A 14910-nucleotide genomic window follows, 5' to 3' on the forward strand; every position below is an offset into this window, starting at 1 on the left:
ATATAAATAGTTAATCAACTGAATCAAATTTTTTACTTGTTCGTTTAAAATCATCGTGCATTTTTCATTTGCAAATAGTGTATTAATTCCACTTAAAATATGTTATGGTCGTTTAGTAGACTATCTACCCAAGAACTTGTAAACATATTCACATTCCAACCTCCGAGAATGTATAGGGGAGGATGAGGTAAGTTGAGCCACTTTTTACTTAAACGCTTCTACTAAGAAAAGCGCTTAATTTACAATAAAAGTGAAAGTGGCAGCATAATGCTTGAGGTTTTGGCCTTAATTGAAAAAAAAATTCATAACTCATAAGAATATTGAAAAACAAACATGTTTCAAATATTATGCCATTTTGGCTCAACTTACCTACCGCACGTGGTAAGTTGAGCCGGGGTGTGAAGTAAGTTGAGCCACTCGGTGAAGTTTAATAACAAAAGTTGTAACGATGGAACATGCAAAATGTTATGCAATAGATGTGCTTACGAAATTATTGCCCAGCTACTTGTCCCGTATTATAACATAGATTGTGACGCAATCGTGATGTCATTGCGATGCACAGTCACGCTTGAGCAACAATCTTTTATTATTACTTTTTATTTGCTAACTCGTGTTTTCGCTACTTGGTGAAAACGTGGTTCGGCCTTTTACGATGTGCGGTATTAGAGTGTGCACTGTGCAGTGGCTATTCCACATCACAATTGAACCCGTCCCTTGTTGATACTATATAATCTTCACTCAACACATGTGGAACTTGAGTCAAAAGTTAGGAAGAAGACAGGCTGGGTAGCAGTTAATACATAGCTGCTACCAGAAAGAAAGAACAACATGTGAAAGGATAAATTTATTTTGTTGTGACTGTTCGACTGTGAAATTGTGCACTGCCCAGCCGACAAAGCTGCCCTTTTTTGTTGATTGAACATCAACAGACGTTGAATCAATGTAGAACTAGCAGATTGTGTTAATAGGTGGCATGCAAACTTTAATGCAAATTTTTAAGACAAAACAACTACAATATAAAAAGCTTGCTTGGCTTCAAAGTTAATAACTTCCGAAGTCAAGTATCCCAATTCTTTTTAGACATTAGATTAGGTTGTGGTGAGTCTGCGTTGTTGATGGGTAACATTTTATTGTTTTATGCTTACACTTTAAACATGTTTTTATGCAGGGCATTTTCGCTCCAATATCATATGCCATCATATGCGGTTTGATTATGACGAGGTAGCAAAAGCACTATATGATCGCGCAGTCTATGTAACCATACTCCGAGAGCCAGGGCTTCAGTTTGAATCATTTTTTGATTTTTTCTGGCCAATCGTTTTGCCGTTTCAGAAAGTTCCGTATGCTGAAGTTGATTCCAAAAAAAATTGGTTGGACAATGCGGCAGAATATACCAAAGACCTCCATGAGTGGAGAGGAGAAGAGTTTTGGGAATATGTTCATTTGAGTAAAAATCCATCTACATTTGATTTAGGCTTTGACAACGCCAACGAAAAGAGCTCATACATAAGCTCAACAATCAGGAAGCTTGATCAAGCGTTTGACTTGGTCATGATAGCGGACTATTTTTTGGAATCACACGTCTTATTTGCGGATCTGATGTGTTGGGAATTAAAACATGTAGGAAATGTACCTCTTAACCTACGGAACTGTGATGGCGATAAAATCACTAAGGAAGGCCATGCAAGGATTCGCGAAAAGGCTCGACGGTGGAATAAGGCGGATGCCGCTTTGTATGATTTTTTTGGAAGCGTGTAAAACGTTACGGTAACAAGCGGATGGCTTGTTACGTAGATGTTCAGAAGTTACGCAAGGTTAACGCAGATTTGATGTCGATGTGTATCGATGGAAGTACCGCTGTTGATTTCCTTGAAGGATGAGGTAAGTTGTCAAAAGAAAAATCTGAGTTACTTGGGTCACGACTGAAGCAATGGTCTTTAATGTCTGGGTCAGTGTCAGCATAGTGTATAGTAACATGGCCACCGATAGTAACAATACTAAAAGGTCTGTGTCTTCACCAATTAAAGTCGTGCTATGTCGATGAGAGCTGTCCATTATGTTCACATCTGCATCACCTGGTGCGTTGATCACATTGCAGCTTCTATTCATCAATTGAGCAGAAATTAGAGAAATTAATCCTTCTTTGTTGGAAGCTCGAGACAAGAACTGCTCCTTCTTTCCAATGAACTCGGTGTCTACAGTGAAGTGAACAACCGGGTGGACGTTCATGCCGCGTCTTTGATGGGTATTGTCTTTGATAGACGGACCACCATATCCATCAAAGACCACCGTTGCTAAGCGATAATGACAAATGGTAAAATCTGCATACGACTGTGCAATAGACCCATAACTGTCTCCAGTTTCTATGGCACTCGATGCAACAAGAACCCTCCATCAAGGACGTAGTGATCGGTTTTCGAGGCAGATTCTTTCACTACTTCATAATCGCCTGACATCACACTGCTGGCATGTTCTGTGATGGCAGTAGCTATTTGAGGCTTTTCTTCTGCAAGAAACAGGGTCTGGATATTACGCGGTTGTCACAAGTAATACTCGTCTTCCTCTCAACTGGTCTGAGTTTTTAGAAAATGACAGCAACAAAACTGCGTTATATTAAATGGTTCAACAAGCTGTGATAACTTCAGTCGATCCAAACTTGTCTACGATTGTTGTTACATTGTTAGATACAATTTGGGTAGAGAGGTAACTCTTTTAAACCATAAACAGACATAACTCAGCAACAACACTACATTTAACATTATAAAAAAAAAAAAAAAAAAAAAAAAAAAAAAATTTTGTTTTTTGTTTTTATAATGTTAAATGTAGTGTTGTTGCTGAGTTATGTCTGTTTATTGTTAGATACAGCTCTTAACAATTAAACATTGGACATGTCTGAGGTTTCCCCATGTGATCACGAAGAGGCAGACGCCCGTATGTTTCTCCATGTGAAACATAGAAAATCCGATGCCATAGTCAAAACAGTAGATACTGATGTGGTAATTATTGCAATTTAGTGTTTTGACAAGTTGGAAATCTGTTAACTATGGGTTGAATTTGGAGTTGGAGAAAAAACTCGCTTCCTTTCAATCCATGACATTGTTTCATCTTTACCTCAATCTCCGATGATTTGCGCTTCTTTACCTTTGTTTTATGCTATCACAATCTGTGATACTGTTTCGTCTTTGGAAAAAAAGGCTTGGGATTGTTGGATGCTTAATCTTACCGAAATGTGAGGCTTATTTAACTCTCTGAATTTCTCAAGCTCTCCTAGTTCTATAAATGACATACAAAAGTAGGCTATGTTATAGCTCTTTATGGCAATTGTCCTACTATCACGGATGTAGACGAATGCCGTTATATGATGTTTACCAATGGTTGCACTATTGAAAAGCTGCCACCAACGTCAGCTGCTCTGATGCAACATAGGCTACACACGCAGAGCGATAGGCTATATCAAGCTGAAATACGGAAATCAAGCCTCGTAAATGTTCAGCATCTACCTTCTTCTTTAGCTTGGGGTTGGAAACATAATGATGCAAATCAGCTTGTTGCGTTTTGTCAGTCTACTTGTGGCTCTCGATGTTCCTATAAGAAAAAATCCATAAAATGCACAAGTCTTTGTTCATGCGAGTACGAAACATGCAATTCGACCACAAAATATCCAATCCTCTCTGATGTTTCATCTACAATCCACATTGACGTTTCATCTCCAACCAACACGGATCATTCAAAAAATGCTTTTGACTTTCTAAACTCTATCTTGTAACTTGAAAAAACTTGTCTTGCGAATTTTTTTTATATCAAATTACGTTTGGTAGGAATTTAACATCGAAAACCGCTAGTATTTTCATCTTGAATTAACAGTGTTAAGACTCTGACATTGCATCATCTGGGGTCGTGTATTAATTTGATTTGTAGATCATAATTACATATTATTTTAAATTTTAAAGTGGCATGACTAAAAGGGAAATTCACTCCTGGTAGCTGCTCTTCTGGTTGTACCCTTGATGACGTCGTTATTGCGTCATACTGTAGGCCTACTGTACTGGAATTATTGTTATTGCTTGCAATTGTAAAATTTTAAGTAATAGCAAAACTTATAATGAGAGCATTTGATCGCTTTTTTTTGAATAAACTTATACCCTTGGTTCCTGAATTTCACGTTGTCTAGTTTTAATAATGTAATGCTGACGTCATAAAAGATGCAATCATGACGAAAGTACTTTTAGGAATTGTGAAATGGTTTTAGTAACCGGTACTCCAACTAAAACCAACAGCAAACGACCAAAATAGGTTAAAAAAGCAAAAGAATATATGTGATGACCTCATAATGACGTCATCAGTCAAATTATTTTGTGTTTATTTTGTCTCACTTATTTGTACCTGCTTTTAAGTTAAAATACAGTAGAACTCGGTTAATCCGGATTCGATTTGACCGGCGATTCCATTCGGATTAGGCGAAGATCCGGATTAACCGATGACGGTTCTATCTAACCTGACTCATTTGTACTTAGAACTCGGTTAATCCGGATTCGATTTGACCGGCGATTCCATTCGGATTAGGCGAAGATCCGGATTAACCGATGACGGTTCTATCTAACCTGACTCATTTGTACTTCCAGCTTCATCCGGATTAGGCGAAGATCCGGATTAACCGAATCCGGATTAACCGAGTTCTACTTACAAAAATCAAATATGTAGGCTAATTACACAAAAATGCCGTAAAAAGAGCTGAAACGTGATTTCTGGGGAAATCCCCGATTTGGGGGTGATCTCTTGACCCAAAAAGTTGCGGCACCCACTAAAATCAAAGTTGGGTTGATCAACTGCAAAAAAACAACGTGTAACACGTTTAGCCTTAAGATTCCCCTCAGGGCCTGCACTATATTATCACATTTAAGTGGACAAGTTTTCATAACAAAGAGCTGTGAAATTGAAAACTATTTCAACCTCTTGGTCGCCAGGTGTGGCGGGAAGGTTTCCGTTTTTTGTGTGATGTATTCATTCAAGTAGGCCTACGGTAGTTTTAGAAGATTAAGAAAAAAAATTTCTGATTTAGTTTTATTCGTCGTTTTAAAAAAAAAAATCTCTGTTTTGCCCCGCCTTCCCCTGCGGTAACTTATATTCATAGCATCAAATACTGAGACTCACAAGGCTGCAGTGTGCAGATGTCCGGTCACTTTGCAACTTGGAGAAACACTTCAAAATATTAAATATATAATACTAGATCTGCTGATCTCAGCCATGATCTGTTAATCCAATTAGCTCTTCTAGCTGCAAAGACAAATTTAGCTTATTTATTGTTTCTCAATCACAATATCTTGGTTGTTGCATGCTCTTTATAAACCGCAATATCTTAAGTGTTGTATGACTATTTTAAAATCGCAATATCATGAGTGTTGTATGATGTTTTTCACTCGCAATGTCTGTGTTGTATGTCCTTTACAAAGTAAACCCTAATACAGTATCTTTAATTGCTATACCGTATGTTATTCTTCAATCGCAATATCTTGAGTGTTGTAGGCTAAGCCTAGGCTATGTTGTTTTTAAATCACAGCATCTTGGGATCGCAACAGTTTCCGTGATACATGTAGTTTTTCAATCACAATATGCTGCATGTAGTACCGTAGTGCGTCAGTCTATAAGTAGCAGAACCTTAAATAGAAAACATTCTTCATTTTGTTAGGCTATGTTGCTAAAACTATGCGGATGGAAATAAAATAACTAAAAAGTTGTGCTGCTTAGCATTGTTGGAACGTTTTCGTATAATTGCAACCAGGGGCTCTATCCACTTTTAGACTTCGAGGAGGTGAATTTTGGACAGTAGGCTAAAATCGTCATAGTCATTTCAACTTGACTCCAATGAGTGGGTGGGTGATCACCCCTCCCCCCCACTTGGATAAAGCCCATGATTGCAACCATAGCCATAGAAACCATAATTGCAAGCCGTAAGGTCTAGACTACGTGCGAACTGAAGGCCGACGTATTTTCGATTTTGAACTTTAAGCTAAAGTTACTTTATCCCTTTAAAATGATAGCTTTGAGAATTCAAATTGCCAAAGTGTAATCACTGAAGCTCAAATCACTAAAAATGCTAAATTTTTCCAAATTAACAGAGTTGATAGACGCTTTTGGGATTTCAAGCACAAGTGCTGAAATCTAGTCCATCATTTGCAAGGTAACAATAGCGCAACTGTAAATCAAAATATACACATAGACTAAGTTTGAGTATTAGTTAATAAACAATCAACTTATAGCCTACCAACGATTTTAGATAACAGATTGGCCTGCCATTCAGACGAATTTTCCAAGCACGTCATGGACCTGTGTATAAAGTTCGCCATGATTGTAGCATAATGAAAATTGGTCTGCAAACCCATCACAAAATGCACTTCGGAAAAAGTGGTCTAACAGAAACATCATTTGACAATACATGAAACTGGTGACTTCCATAAGGATGAGGTGGTGAAATAAGGAATTTAAACAGAATTGAAGAGAATTAGCATCCACCTGAATTCAACGTAGACTTCAATTTGTAAAGTTTCACTGTCGTTCACCATTTTTGCAACATATCAATTCAAAGTGGAAGCTCATATGCCATACTTCGCAAATATTTTTTCCTAATCCCCACGCTACACATTTAATCTGAAATACCACAGAGAGCATGATATCTAAACAACTTCCTGGTGGAAAATATTTCTGAAACCCAAATAGAGTAGATGAAAGGAAAACATGTCCGAAATAAAACGCTAGAAAGTATGTCATCTTAAGCCTCAAAACATTAAGACACTTTATTTCCAATTAGTGATTTCCACCCATCCTGGAGTCACAGATCGTTGCACAATACAGTAGTTAGAGGTCAAAAAGTCAGAATACATAACCGAATATCTTAATGACTACATACTGAATTAAAGGTATAAATAAACAATGACATGAGTCACATCACACAAAACTACACATGACAACGCAATTGAGAACAAGAATGTGAAAATGAATTGCAGTACTATAGTAAATAAACTATATCAAAACTTTCATGACGTGATTACTAATGACGTGTGCAATCGAATCAGAAATATAGAGGCTGGACAGGAATGAGACAAATTTACTAAACTTTTAAAGCACACGCAGAAATTTTAAGAGTGCACACACAACGCACACGCAATAACGTGTAAAAAAAACACGGTGAATCAAATGGCTGTTGCGGGAAGTAAAAACTTAGTGAAAGTACCAGAGGTGCTTGTTGAGACGAGCACATTAAAATAAAGTTAATTTACTATCGTGGCCTTGCGATGCCATCGTTGAGATAATACAAAAAGCTTGATAAATATCCTTCCGCTCTATTGACAGCGTCGAATAGTTTGGTTTGCAAAGTCAGCACGATCTGTTTCTGAGGGGACTTAGACGCAGTAGTCCCTGCACTATGTTGTAACAAACGAGGGTCGTGCGTATAAACGTTTTCAATTGCGCAACGCGACTGCGGTTTGGCACCGCCTGGGCAAGCACAATACCATTGCAACAGGTTAAAATAAGTAGGCCAAGTATTAGCGCATACCAAAACGACACTAAACGCTGTTGCTTCCATCTTATTACAAAATATAGTCCACAACATATCACTATGTATTTAGAATTTAACTCTTCAAAAGACGGTTCATTTTACTTCAATAATCAAAAAAGATTCAAGAGTAGAAAATAGATCCTCAAATCAAGTGAAGTTGAACGGCACAGTTCACTGTGATGATATCAATAGTTGATGGAGAACAATGATTAGTGTCACAATCAATGTGCAAAGCCTCGCGTCGGGCTGCTTTGCGTCTTGACAGAATGTGCTGTTTTCATTATGGAATTCTTGAGCGGTATGTTATTATCGGGTATTGACCTAAAGTAACCTCTGATGACGAAATCTGTATTATGTAACGTGTTTTCTACAACCTTCGGCCCCACGTGACATTCTAAAGACTTCTGTTGTTTACATTTAAATGCTACGTGACCGAACGATGGTTCTTTATGATGTAACCTTCTCGAAGTTACTGGACTGAACAGCCAACTATAAATAGTGGTGTAGTTTGTGTAATGTTTATTCTGATTATTTCTGAGATTATTATTATGGTGATTATTATGAGTTGATTATGAGAGTTGTGCTATGAGTTGTGGATTGGTAGTTGATGCAGAAATTAGAGTTATTTGAGAAGCCGTTCGTTAAAGTTCTTCAAGAAGTCAGATTATCATTTCACTAGTAGAATTATTCGACATTTAATTGACTGCTTTTCGGTTTGACCCATTAAACTACGTCATTGAACCTTTCCAAGTCTTTTTCCTGGTAAGAGATAGAAAGAAAGCGTGACAATTAGAAGCTGACCTGAAATTTACTACAATCGTCTGCATTTCACTGTATCCAGCATTCACGCAATGTTCAAATAGAACTGCATAAGTTTCAAGGCTTCAGTTTTGATTCGAAGCCGCCTTTCCGATTGTGTTTTGACCTCTTTGGGACTGGGATTTATGCTTCTTGATATCAGAGGCGGAACGCCGCCACTTCAATCCGTCAGCTTCTTTGTATCATGATTTGAAACTTAGCAGCTGGCATGCTGATTACTTCAGCAGTGACAACACTGTTTATCCCAAGGTTGTCCAGAGCTCCTCTGACGAAACCACAAGAAACCGCTAAAAACTGAAAAAACACGTTCATAAGCGAAAATTTGACACAACCATAAGACAGATCATTTTGGTTATTACTTAAAGATATAAACGCTTTATCGCAAGTTTAATAAAAAAGAAATCAGCTTGGTTGAAGGTTGTACTTACCCTTGGTGCACTGTCTAGGTTTTGTTTTCCAGCTGACAAATGCTGCAACAGCTTGAAGTTATTGTCTTGCAACACAAAAACGCCCTGAAAACAATGGCATATTTGAAAGGCATATCAAAATGCAAAAAGGTTTCATTAGATAAAGTTAAATTGTTGTGCTTTCGTACAATGATGTAGTCTGCCTCACAATACAAAATTATGGTCAACATGTAAATCCTAAAATCTACATGTGAGCATACAAATCACACACAAAACTTTTATTAACGCCAAGATCGAACAAAAATGAAAGACGCCATGCTCGAGTTTCACCCTTGCTTGGGATCATCATTGGTGCATATCTATTAGGGTGGAGTGAAAAAAATTTTTTTTTTCAAATCAAAAAATCAGATTAACCCAAAGTGGCGTATGGACCTAAAATCAACTTCTGAAAAGGTTTTGGGTTTGTGCCACCTATATTTTTAAAGGTCATCCGAGGGTCAAATTTCATAAAAATCCCATAACTTGGAAACCGGTTAAGCTAGAATGTTAGTTTTTGGCTTAAAATTTCCAGAAGGTCCATGTTTATATATGCTCTAATGCAACTTTTGTCTCTATTTTAACTATATAAGCTGATAATAATAATAAATGACATTTTAGTTTAAAAACTAAAATGTCCTTTGTCTCTAATAAATTAACATTTTAGTTTGAACTAAAACTAAAATGTCATTTTTTATTTTTTTTAGCTTATGTAGTTAAAATAGAGACAAAAGTTGCATTAGAGCATATATAAACATGGACCTTCTGGAAATTTTAAGCCAAAAACTAACATTCTAGCTTAACCGGTTTCCAAGTTATGGGATTTTCATGAAATTTAACCCTTGGATGACCTTTAAAAATTATGGGCCACCTGGGTGTAGGTGGTACAAACCCAAAACCTTTTCAGAAGTTGATTTTAGGTCCATACGCCACTTTTGGTTAATCTGATTTTTTGATTTGAAAAAAAAATTTTTTTTCACTCCACCCTAATATCTATGTGTCTTGAGGACACACATGGATATCGCACCACAAGACATACATCAAGACGCACCTCAAAACACATGGATATTCACCACTGATGATGGTGAAACTCGATTATGGCTGTATGACGTCTTCCATTTTCGTTCGATCGGCGCTTAAATGACTTTACAAATCCCCAGTCCCAACATCCCCTTGAAAAACGTTTATCAATTTGATGAAACTGAATCATATTCAACTACAGTATAAACTTTCGTCTGTTAAGAAGTATCGAGGAGTACAAAAGACTGTCGCACTCCGTGTTTCCAACAGCATGTTTTTACGCCAAATCTACCGGTTAGTTCAATCATGTCTATAAATTACCTAGAAAAATATAATACCTGATGATTTGTTCTTAAGTTATCCACTTGTTTTTGAAACAAAGCTGTCCAAAAATCTCTACAAATAAACTTCATGATTTCCAAATCATCTTTGAATCGGCCTGAATCTTTTGTCAGTTGTTCTCCTAAACTTTGACCAATTCTGTAGCCGTGTGCCTCAAGCCGGGATACACACTTGTTCTGATTTCAATAAAGTAATGGATTAAATTACATTTATGAAATAGAAAAACTAAAGTCTTAGATTTGATGGCAGTGTAAACTTTATTTTCGTGTCCTGGTGACGCATGCGTCTGCACCAAGTAGCCAATTACAGAAATATTTAATTTTAACAGTAACAATCTGCAAAGCACTCGGGTCCACGTCTTTTAAGCATTGCCCTACCTGCCAAGCTGAAACAGTCTGCAGACTTTACTAGGAATAGCACTTAAATGAACGGGTGCCACAGTGCTACGCACCTAAATGTCCAGACGGCATAGTGTGCGCGCCTATTTGACCGGCGCCTAACTGTCTGCACCTAAAAGACTTGCTCCCAAGCACTCTGTGATGGTTTTGCGGGACGTCAGTGATTGTATTTGGAAGATCGAGAATTACTGATTTTTTTTCTTTGCGCAAATAAATGTTTTGTTGCTGCATTGCAAGAAAATTAAGACAATTGATGTGTCATAGGAGTAGTTCTGGCAAACAGCTCCATTGTCAGAAGCTTTGGACCTTACAGTGCAAGTTATGACTGACCAGCACCATGCAGTGGATTCAATTTATAAATAGTTTTGATATCAAAACTATTTAAAACAAAACTATTTAATTGAATGAGTTTCGCTTTTAGCAGCATGATCGTTGCTTACTTCACAGTGTGGATTCAAACGATCTGTTATAGCCTGATGCTGCGGGTTCTTTTTTTGGCAATATGTACAGCATGCAACGAACACAGCATGCAAAGAACCATTTTAAAAAACCACTCACTGACTTCAACACCATTCGTCATAGCACATGACTAGGGAACTGTGTTCCGAAAGCTAGTGTACAGTAATTTGATATTGCCAAAAAGAACCCGCAGCATCAGGCTATAACAGATCGTTTGAATCTACACTGTGAAGTAAAAAACTATTTAAAATACCAAAGCTATATAATACAGTATGACTGTGAAACGCTAGTCAGTCAATGTAAAAGAAATCTACAAACGATACTTTACCTTGTTGTCATCGCACGAAGAGGACACATATGCAACTAACTCGCTGTGGAGAAGTTCAAACAAAACATTTGGTGCGTCGTCATGAATGGACATGATAATCAGTCATCAAGCTAACTATGTTAACGCTGTGTAAATGCAAAACATCTTTTTGCAAAATACGCCTTGCAGTCAATACTTTGTGGTGCACAATGCTCTTTTACAACACTCGAATACATACTCACTAACGCAAGTAATTCCTTACTTATTAAATTACATTATGAAAAAGCATTTTAAATGCTATTTAGTAAATTGTAACAATTAATTTGCAAAGCGGCTTTTATTTTTCAACACAATTCACATGCATGAGATTTAGTACGTGATTGAACTTAGTATAACTGGACTTTTGAGAATGATCTACTGTATATATAATATATGGAAGTAAAATGAACTATATTTTTCAAAACATAACTGTCGACAAAATGCAGTAAGCAAAGCACATGCAACAATCTACACTGCAGTATAACTTCAAGAAATGCAAAACACAAACTTGTGACAAAACCAAACTTCGTTATTAAACTTTTTGTGAGCCACATATATACATATGGCTCTTTTGATGATGGCATCTTATTTGCAGAAAGTTGCATTATAACTTTTCATTACAATTTAGAGCTGAAAATATGCTCAGAATGCACTTAAGTTAAATGTAATTTTTTTAAATTTTCTGAGAAGCCCCAGACCTTTTGCTGTTTTTCTCGTCTTCAGCAAACATGTAAACCCACCTTTGCAACTCACCAGTTATCACTACATGTTAGTTGTATTAAGTGTTTCTTGCCTTAATATTGTGTGATGATTCCATCAACACACCTTATTACTGAGTCGTACATCAAACCAAAACGTGTCTATATATACTGTCTATCTTGCGAGATATATATCACCACTAACTCTATTACAACTCCAAAAGTGTAACCTCGCATGTCCTTATCTAGAATAATGAATTGCATGCAAATTTTATAGCCAATTTGTTAAAATTAAATGTTAATTTGGAGACGAAACCATATGGAAAGGAACCGGAATCAGTTATTAAAGTCAATAATTCTCCATATTTTAATTCCAAACTTACAATGTTTAAGTTATACATGACATGAGATTAGCATCGTCTCAAATCTGATATTAATTTTTCAAAGTTCAGGGCAGGTAGTGGGTCAGGGTAGCTTTGCAACCCAGTTGACGCAACGAGAAAAGACAAACTACTGTGAACATGTCATTTTTAAGTGTATCATCAATATAGACATTACCATTGTAATCAAACAATATTGTAATTGTATACACCAATAATACATATATATAATAATAAAATTCACTTAAACATGTTCACTGTATAAAGTGTATATTGTATAAGCCGCTCATTTGAAACAGCAAAAACTTGTGCAAAACTAGACAATTTACGATACTGATTGCTTAATGCTACATTTTTAATGTGATAAGGTGAGGCATGTGTAAAAAACTGAAACTACACGTTTCTAGCAAGTTTAAATGGATTCTGAGACTTAGTCAAAAATTATAATATTGAAAGGACTAAAAATATTTATAATATGCCAGTTGCAAAATTTGAACACCAATAGCCTAATAACTGTTTAACCACAATAATAAAATATCTACTCCATAATGAAGATCTCCAAACGGATGTAGGGCGGGTAGGCCTATAATTCAGCCAAAATCACAAACACAGCAAAAGATTCATATGTTCAATCACACTTTATTATGAAAGCACGCTTTATCATTTTGGAAGAATAAACGAATTTACATGGCAGAAGAGTCAGATAATGCTGCAACACCAGGAAGAACTTTTGATTCCAACAGTTCTAAACTAGCTCCTCCACCAGTGCTAACATGACTCACTTTATCTTCTACATTCCACTTTGCACATGCTGTTGCCGTGTCACCACCTCCTATGATAGTGGTTGTCTTATTTGTTGTTGCATCAACCACTTCATCCAATATGGATTTGGTTCCTGATGCAAAGTTTTCGTATTCAAACACACCAGGAGGACCATTCCACACAATCACTTTTGCACGCTTAATGACTGCTGCAAATTGCTTACAGCTTTCAGGACCTATGTCAAGTCCCAACCATCCATCTGGCACACCTTGCTCAACCGTTGCTGCCCCAACCTTTGCATTTTCAGCAAACTTATCAGCAGTGACAAAATCAACAGGAAGATGAATTTGCACATTTCTTTTCTTGGCCAAATCCATTAATTCTTGTATGATTTTAGCTCCTTCTTCATCATAAAGTGAATTTCCAATCTTCATTCCGCTTAACACTTTCAGAAAGGTGAAAGCCATTCCACCACCTATTATCATTTCATTAACTTTGTCCAACATGCTTTTAATCAATTGAATTTTATCTTTAACTTTAGCACCACCCAAGATAGCTAAAAATGGAGTTTCAGGGTCTTCAAGTGCTTTTGCAAAGTAATCTAACTCCTTTTTCATGAGATAACCAGCAGCCCTTTGTCCAAGTTGTACTCCAACCATGGAGCTATGAGCTCTGTGAGCTGTGCCGAAAGCATCATTGACATACAAGTCTCCCAACTTTGAAAGGCTTTGACGGAATTCTTCAACTTTTTTAGAATCTGCTTTAACCTTTTTTCCTTCACTATCAACACCTTTTCCTTCCTCTTCTACATGGAAGCGGAGATTTTCCAGCAATATAACAGAACCAGATATTGGATCTGCACATTTAGCCTCCACATCAGGTCCTACACAATCTTCTAAAAAGATGATGTTTGTTGTCAGCAGAATTTTTAATTCTGCGGCAACAGGTTTGAGAGAAAATTTGTCTTGTTTTCGACCATCGGGTCGTCCCAAATGACTCATCAGTATCACTGCCTTAGCTCCATTTTCAAGACAATACTTTATTGATGGTAAAGCTGCAACAATTCGTTGGTTGTTGGTGATCTTAGAATCTTTAAGTGGGACATTGAAGTCCACTCTCATGAGAATCCGTTTTCCTTTAACATCAAGTTTATCTATACTTAGCTTTTTTAATGACATTGTAGTTTCTACAACCTATTCTTGTGTCAAAAATTTTAACTCTGTGATTACAAATACTTATGTAATTACACATGAATTCTTTTTATTCACACCAGTCGACTGTGTAAAGTTTGTAAACTATTTTTCTCCTCTTTTATCAACATACTTCTTTCAGGAAAATTGTGGGGCTGGTTATAGGCTATGAGTCTCCTACAACTCAGCAGTTGTGAACTTAGCAAGAAACAACTGAGGGGTGCAACCTAATTCGTACCCTGAACAATCTGTACCCTGAACAATCCGTACCCTCAGTTCGTACCCTAAAAAGATCGAGAGAAAAAATAGCACCAAGCCGAAGTCGCTGATTGCAACAAAGCCGAAGTCGCTAATCAGAGTTTCCGCAAACATTTTAAAGTTAGGGTTAGAGTTAAGCGGAAACTCTGATCCGTGTGTTATATTACAAACTACAATGGTGTAGAGCCAAACGAACATGGTGCTACCAAATCTTTTTCAGCCGTTGCAAAAGATCTCGCT

General features: G+C 36.9%; 3 protein-coding genes across 3 annotated transcripts; 1 reads left to right on the top strand and 2 right to left on the bottom strand.

The window, feature by feature from the left end:
• The first annotated feature begins 347 nt into the window (after positions 1-347).
• Positions 348-2736, top strand: LOC145782939 (galactosylceramide sulfotransferase-like). The gene is made up of 2 exons (XM_082594698.1): positions 348-381; positions 1169-2736. Exons 1-2 carry the CDS (start codon positions 348-350, stop codon positions 1756-1758), a joined length of 624 nt encoding a protein of 207 aa, XP_082450824.1. The 3' UTR covers positions 1759-2736.
• Positions 2737-6053: 3317 nt separating this feature from the next.
• On the bottom strand, positions 6054-11489 carry LOC145782765 (trafficking protein particle complex subunit 6b-like). The gene is made up of 4 exons (XM_082594527.1): positions 11365-11489; positions 10176-10355; positions 8803-8886; positions 6054-8668 (listed from the first exon to the last, which is right to left on the bottom strand). Exons 1-4 carry the CDS (start codon positions 11455-11457, stop codon positions 8543-8545), a joined length of 483 nt encoding a protein of 160 aa, XP_082450653.1. The 5' UTR covers positions 11458-11489; the 3' UTR covers positions 6054-8542.
• Positions 11490-14437, bottom strand: LOC145782764 (putative phosphoglycerate kinase). Its single transcript, XM_082594526.1, has one exon. The coding sequence runs from the start codon at positions 14398-14400 to the stop codon at positions 13144-13146; it is 1257 nt and encodes a 418-aa protein (XP_082450652.1). The 5' UTR covers positions 14401-14437; the 3' UTR covers positions 11490-13143.
• Positions 14438-14910: the final 473 nt, after the last annotated feature.

The sequence above is a fragment of the Aplidium turbinatum genome, chromosome 14 (genome assembly GCF_918807975.1).
Source record: "Aplidium turbinatum chromosome 14, kaAplTurb1.1, whole genome shotgun sequence".
Classification (NCBI taxonomy): Eukaryota; Metazoa; Chordata; class Ascidiacea; order Aplousobranchia; family Polyclinidae; genus Aplidium; species Aplidium turbinatum.

Coding starts and splice junctions, on each gene's coding strand:
- LOC145782764 (XM_082594526.1), bottom strand. CDS start 14,400: ATGTCATTAAAAAAGCTAAGTATAGATAAACTTGATGTTAAAGGAAAA.
- LOC145782939 (XM_082594698.1), top strand. CDS start 348: ATGCCATTTTGGCTCAACTTACCTACCGCACGTG. Junction 382..1,168: donor CAACTTACCTACCGCACGTG/GTAAGTTGAGCC, acceptor GTTTTTATGCAG/GGCATTTTCGCTCCAATATC.
- LOC145782765 (XM_082594527.1), bottom strand. CDS start 11,457: ATGTCCATTCATGACGACGCACCAAATGTTTTGTTTGAACTTCTCCAC. Junction 8,887..10,175: donor ACTTAAGAACAAATCATCAG/GTATTATATTTT, acceptor CATTGTTTTCAG/GGCGTTTTTGTGTTGCAAGA. Junction 8,669..8,802: donor ACCTAGACAGTGCACCAAGG/GTAAGTACAACC, acceptor GTGTTTTTTCAG/TTTTTAGCGGTTTCTTGTGG.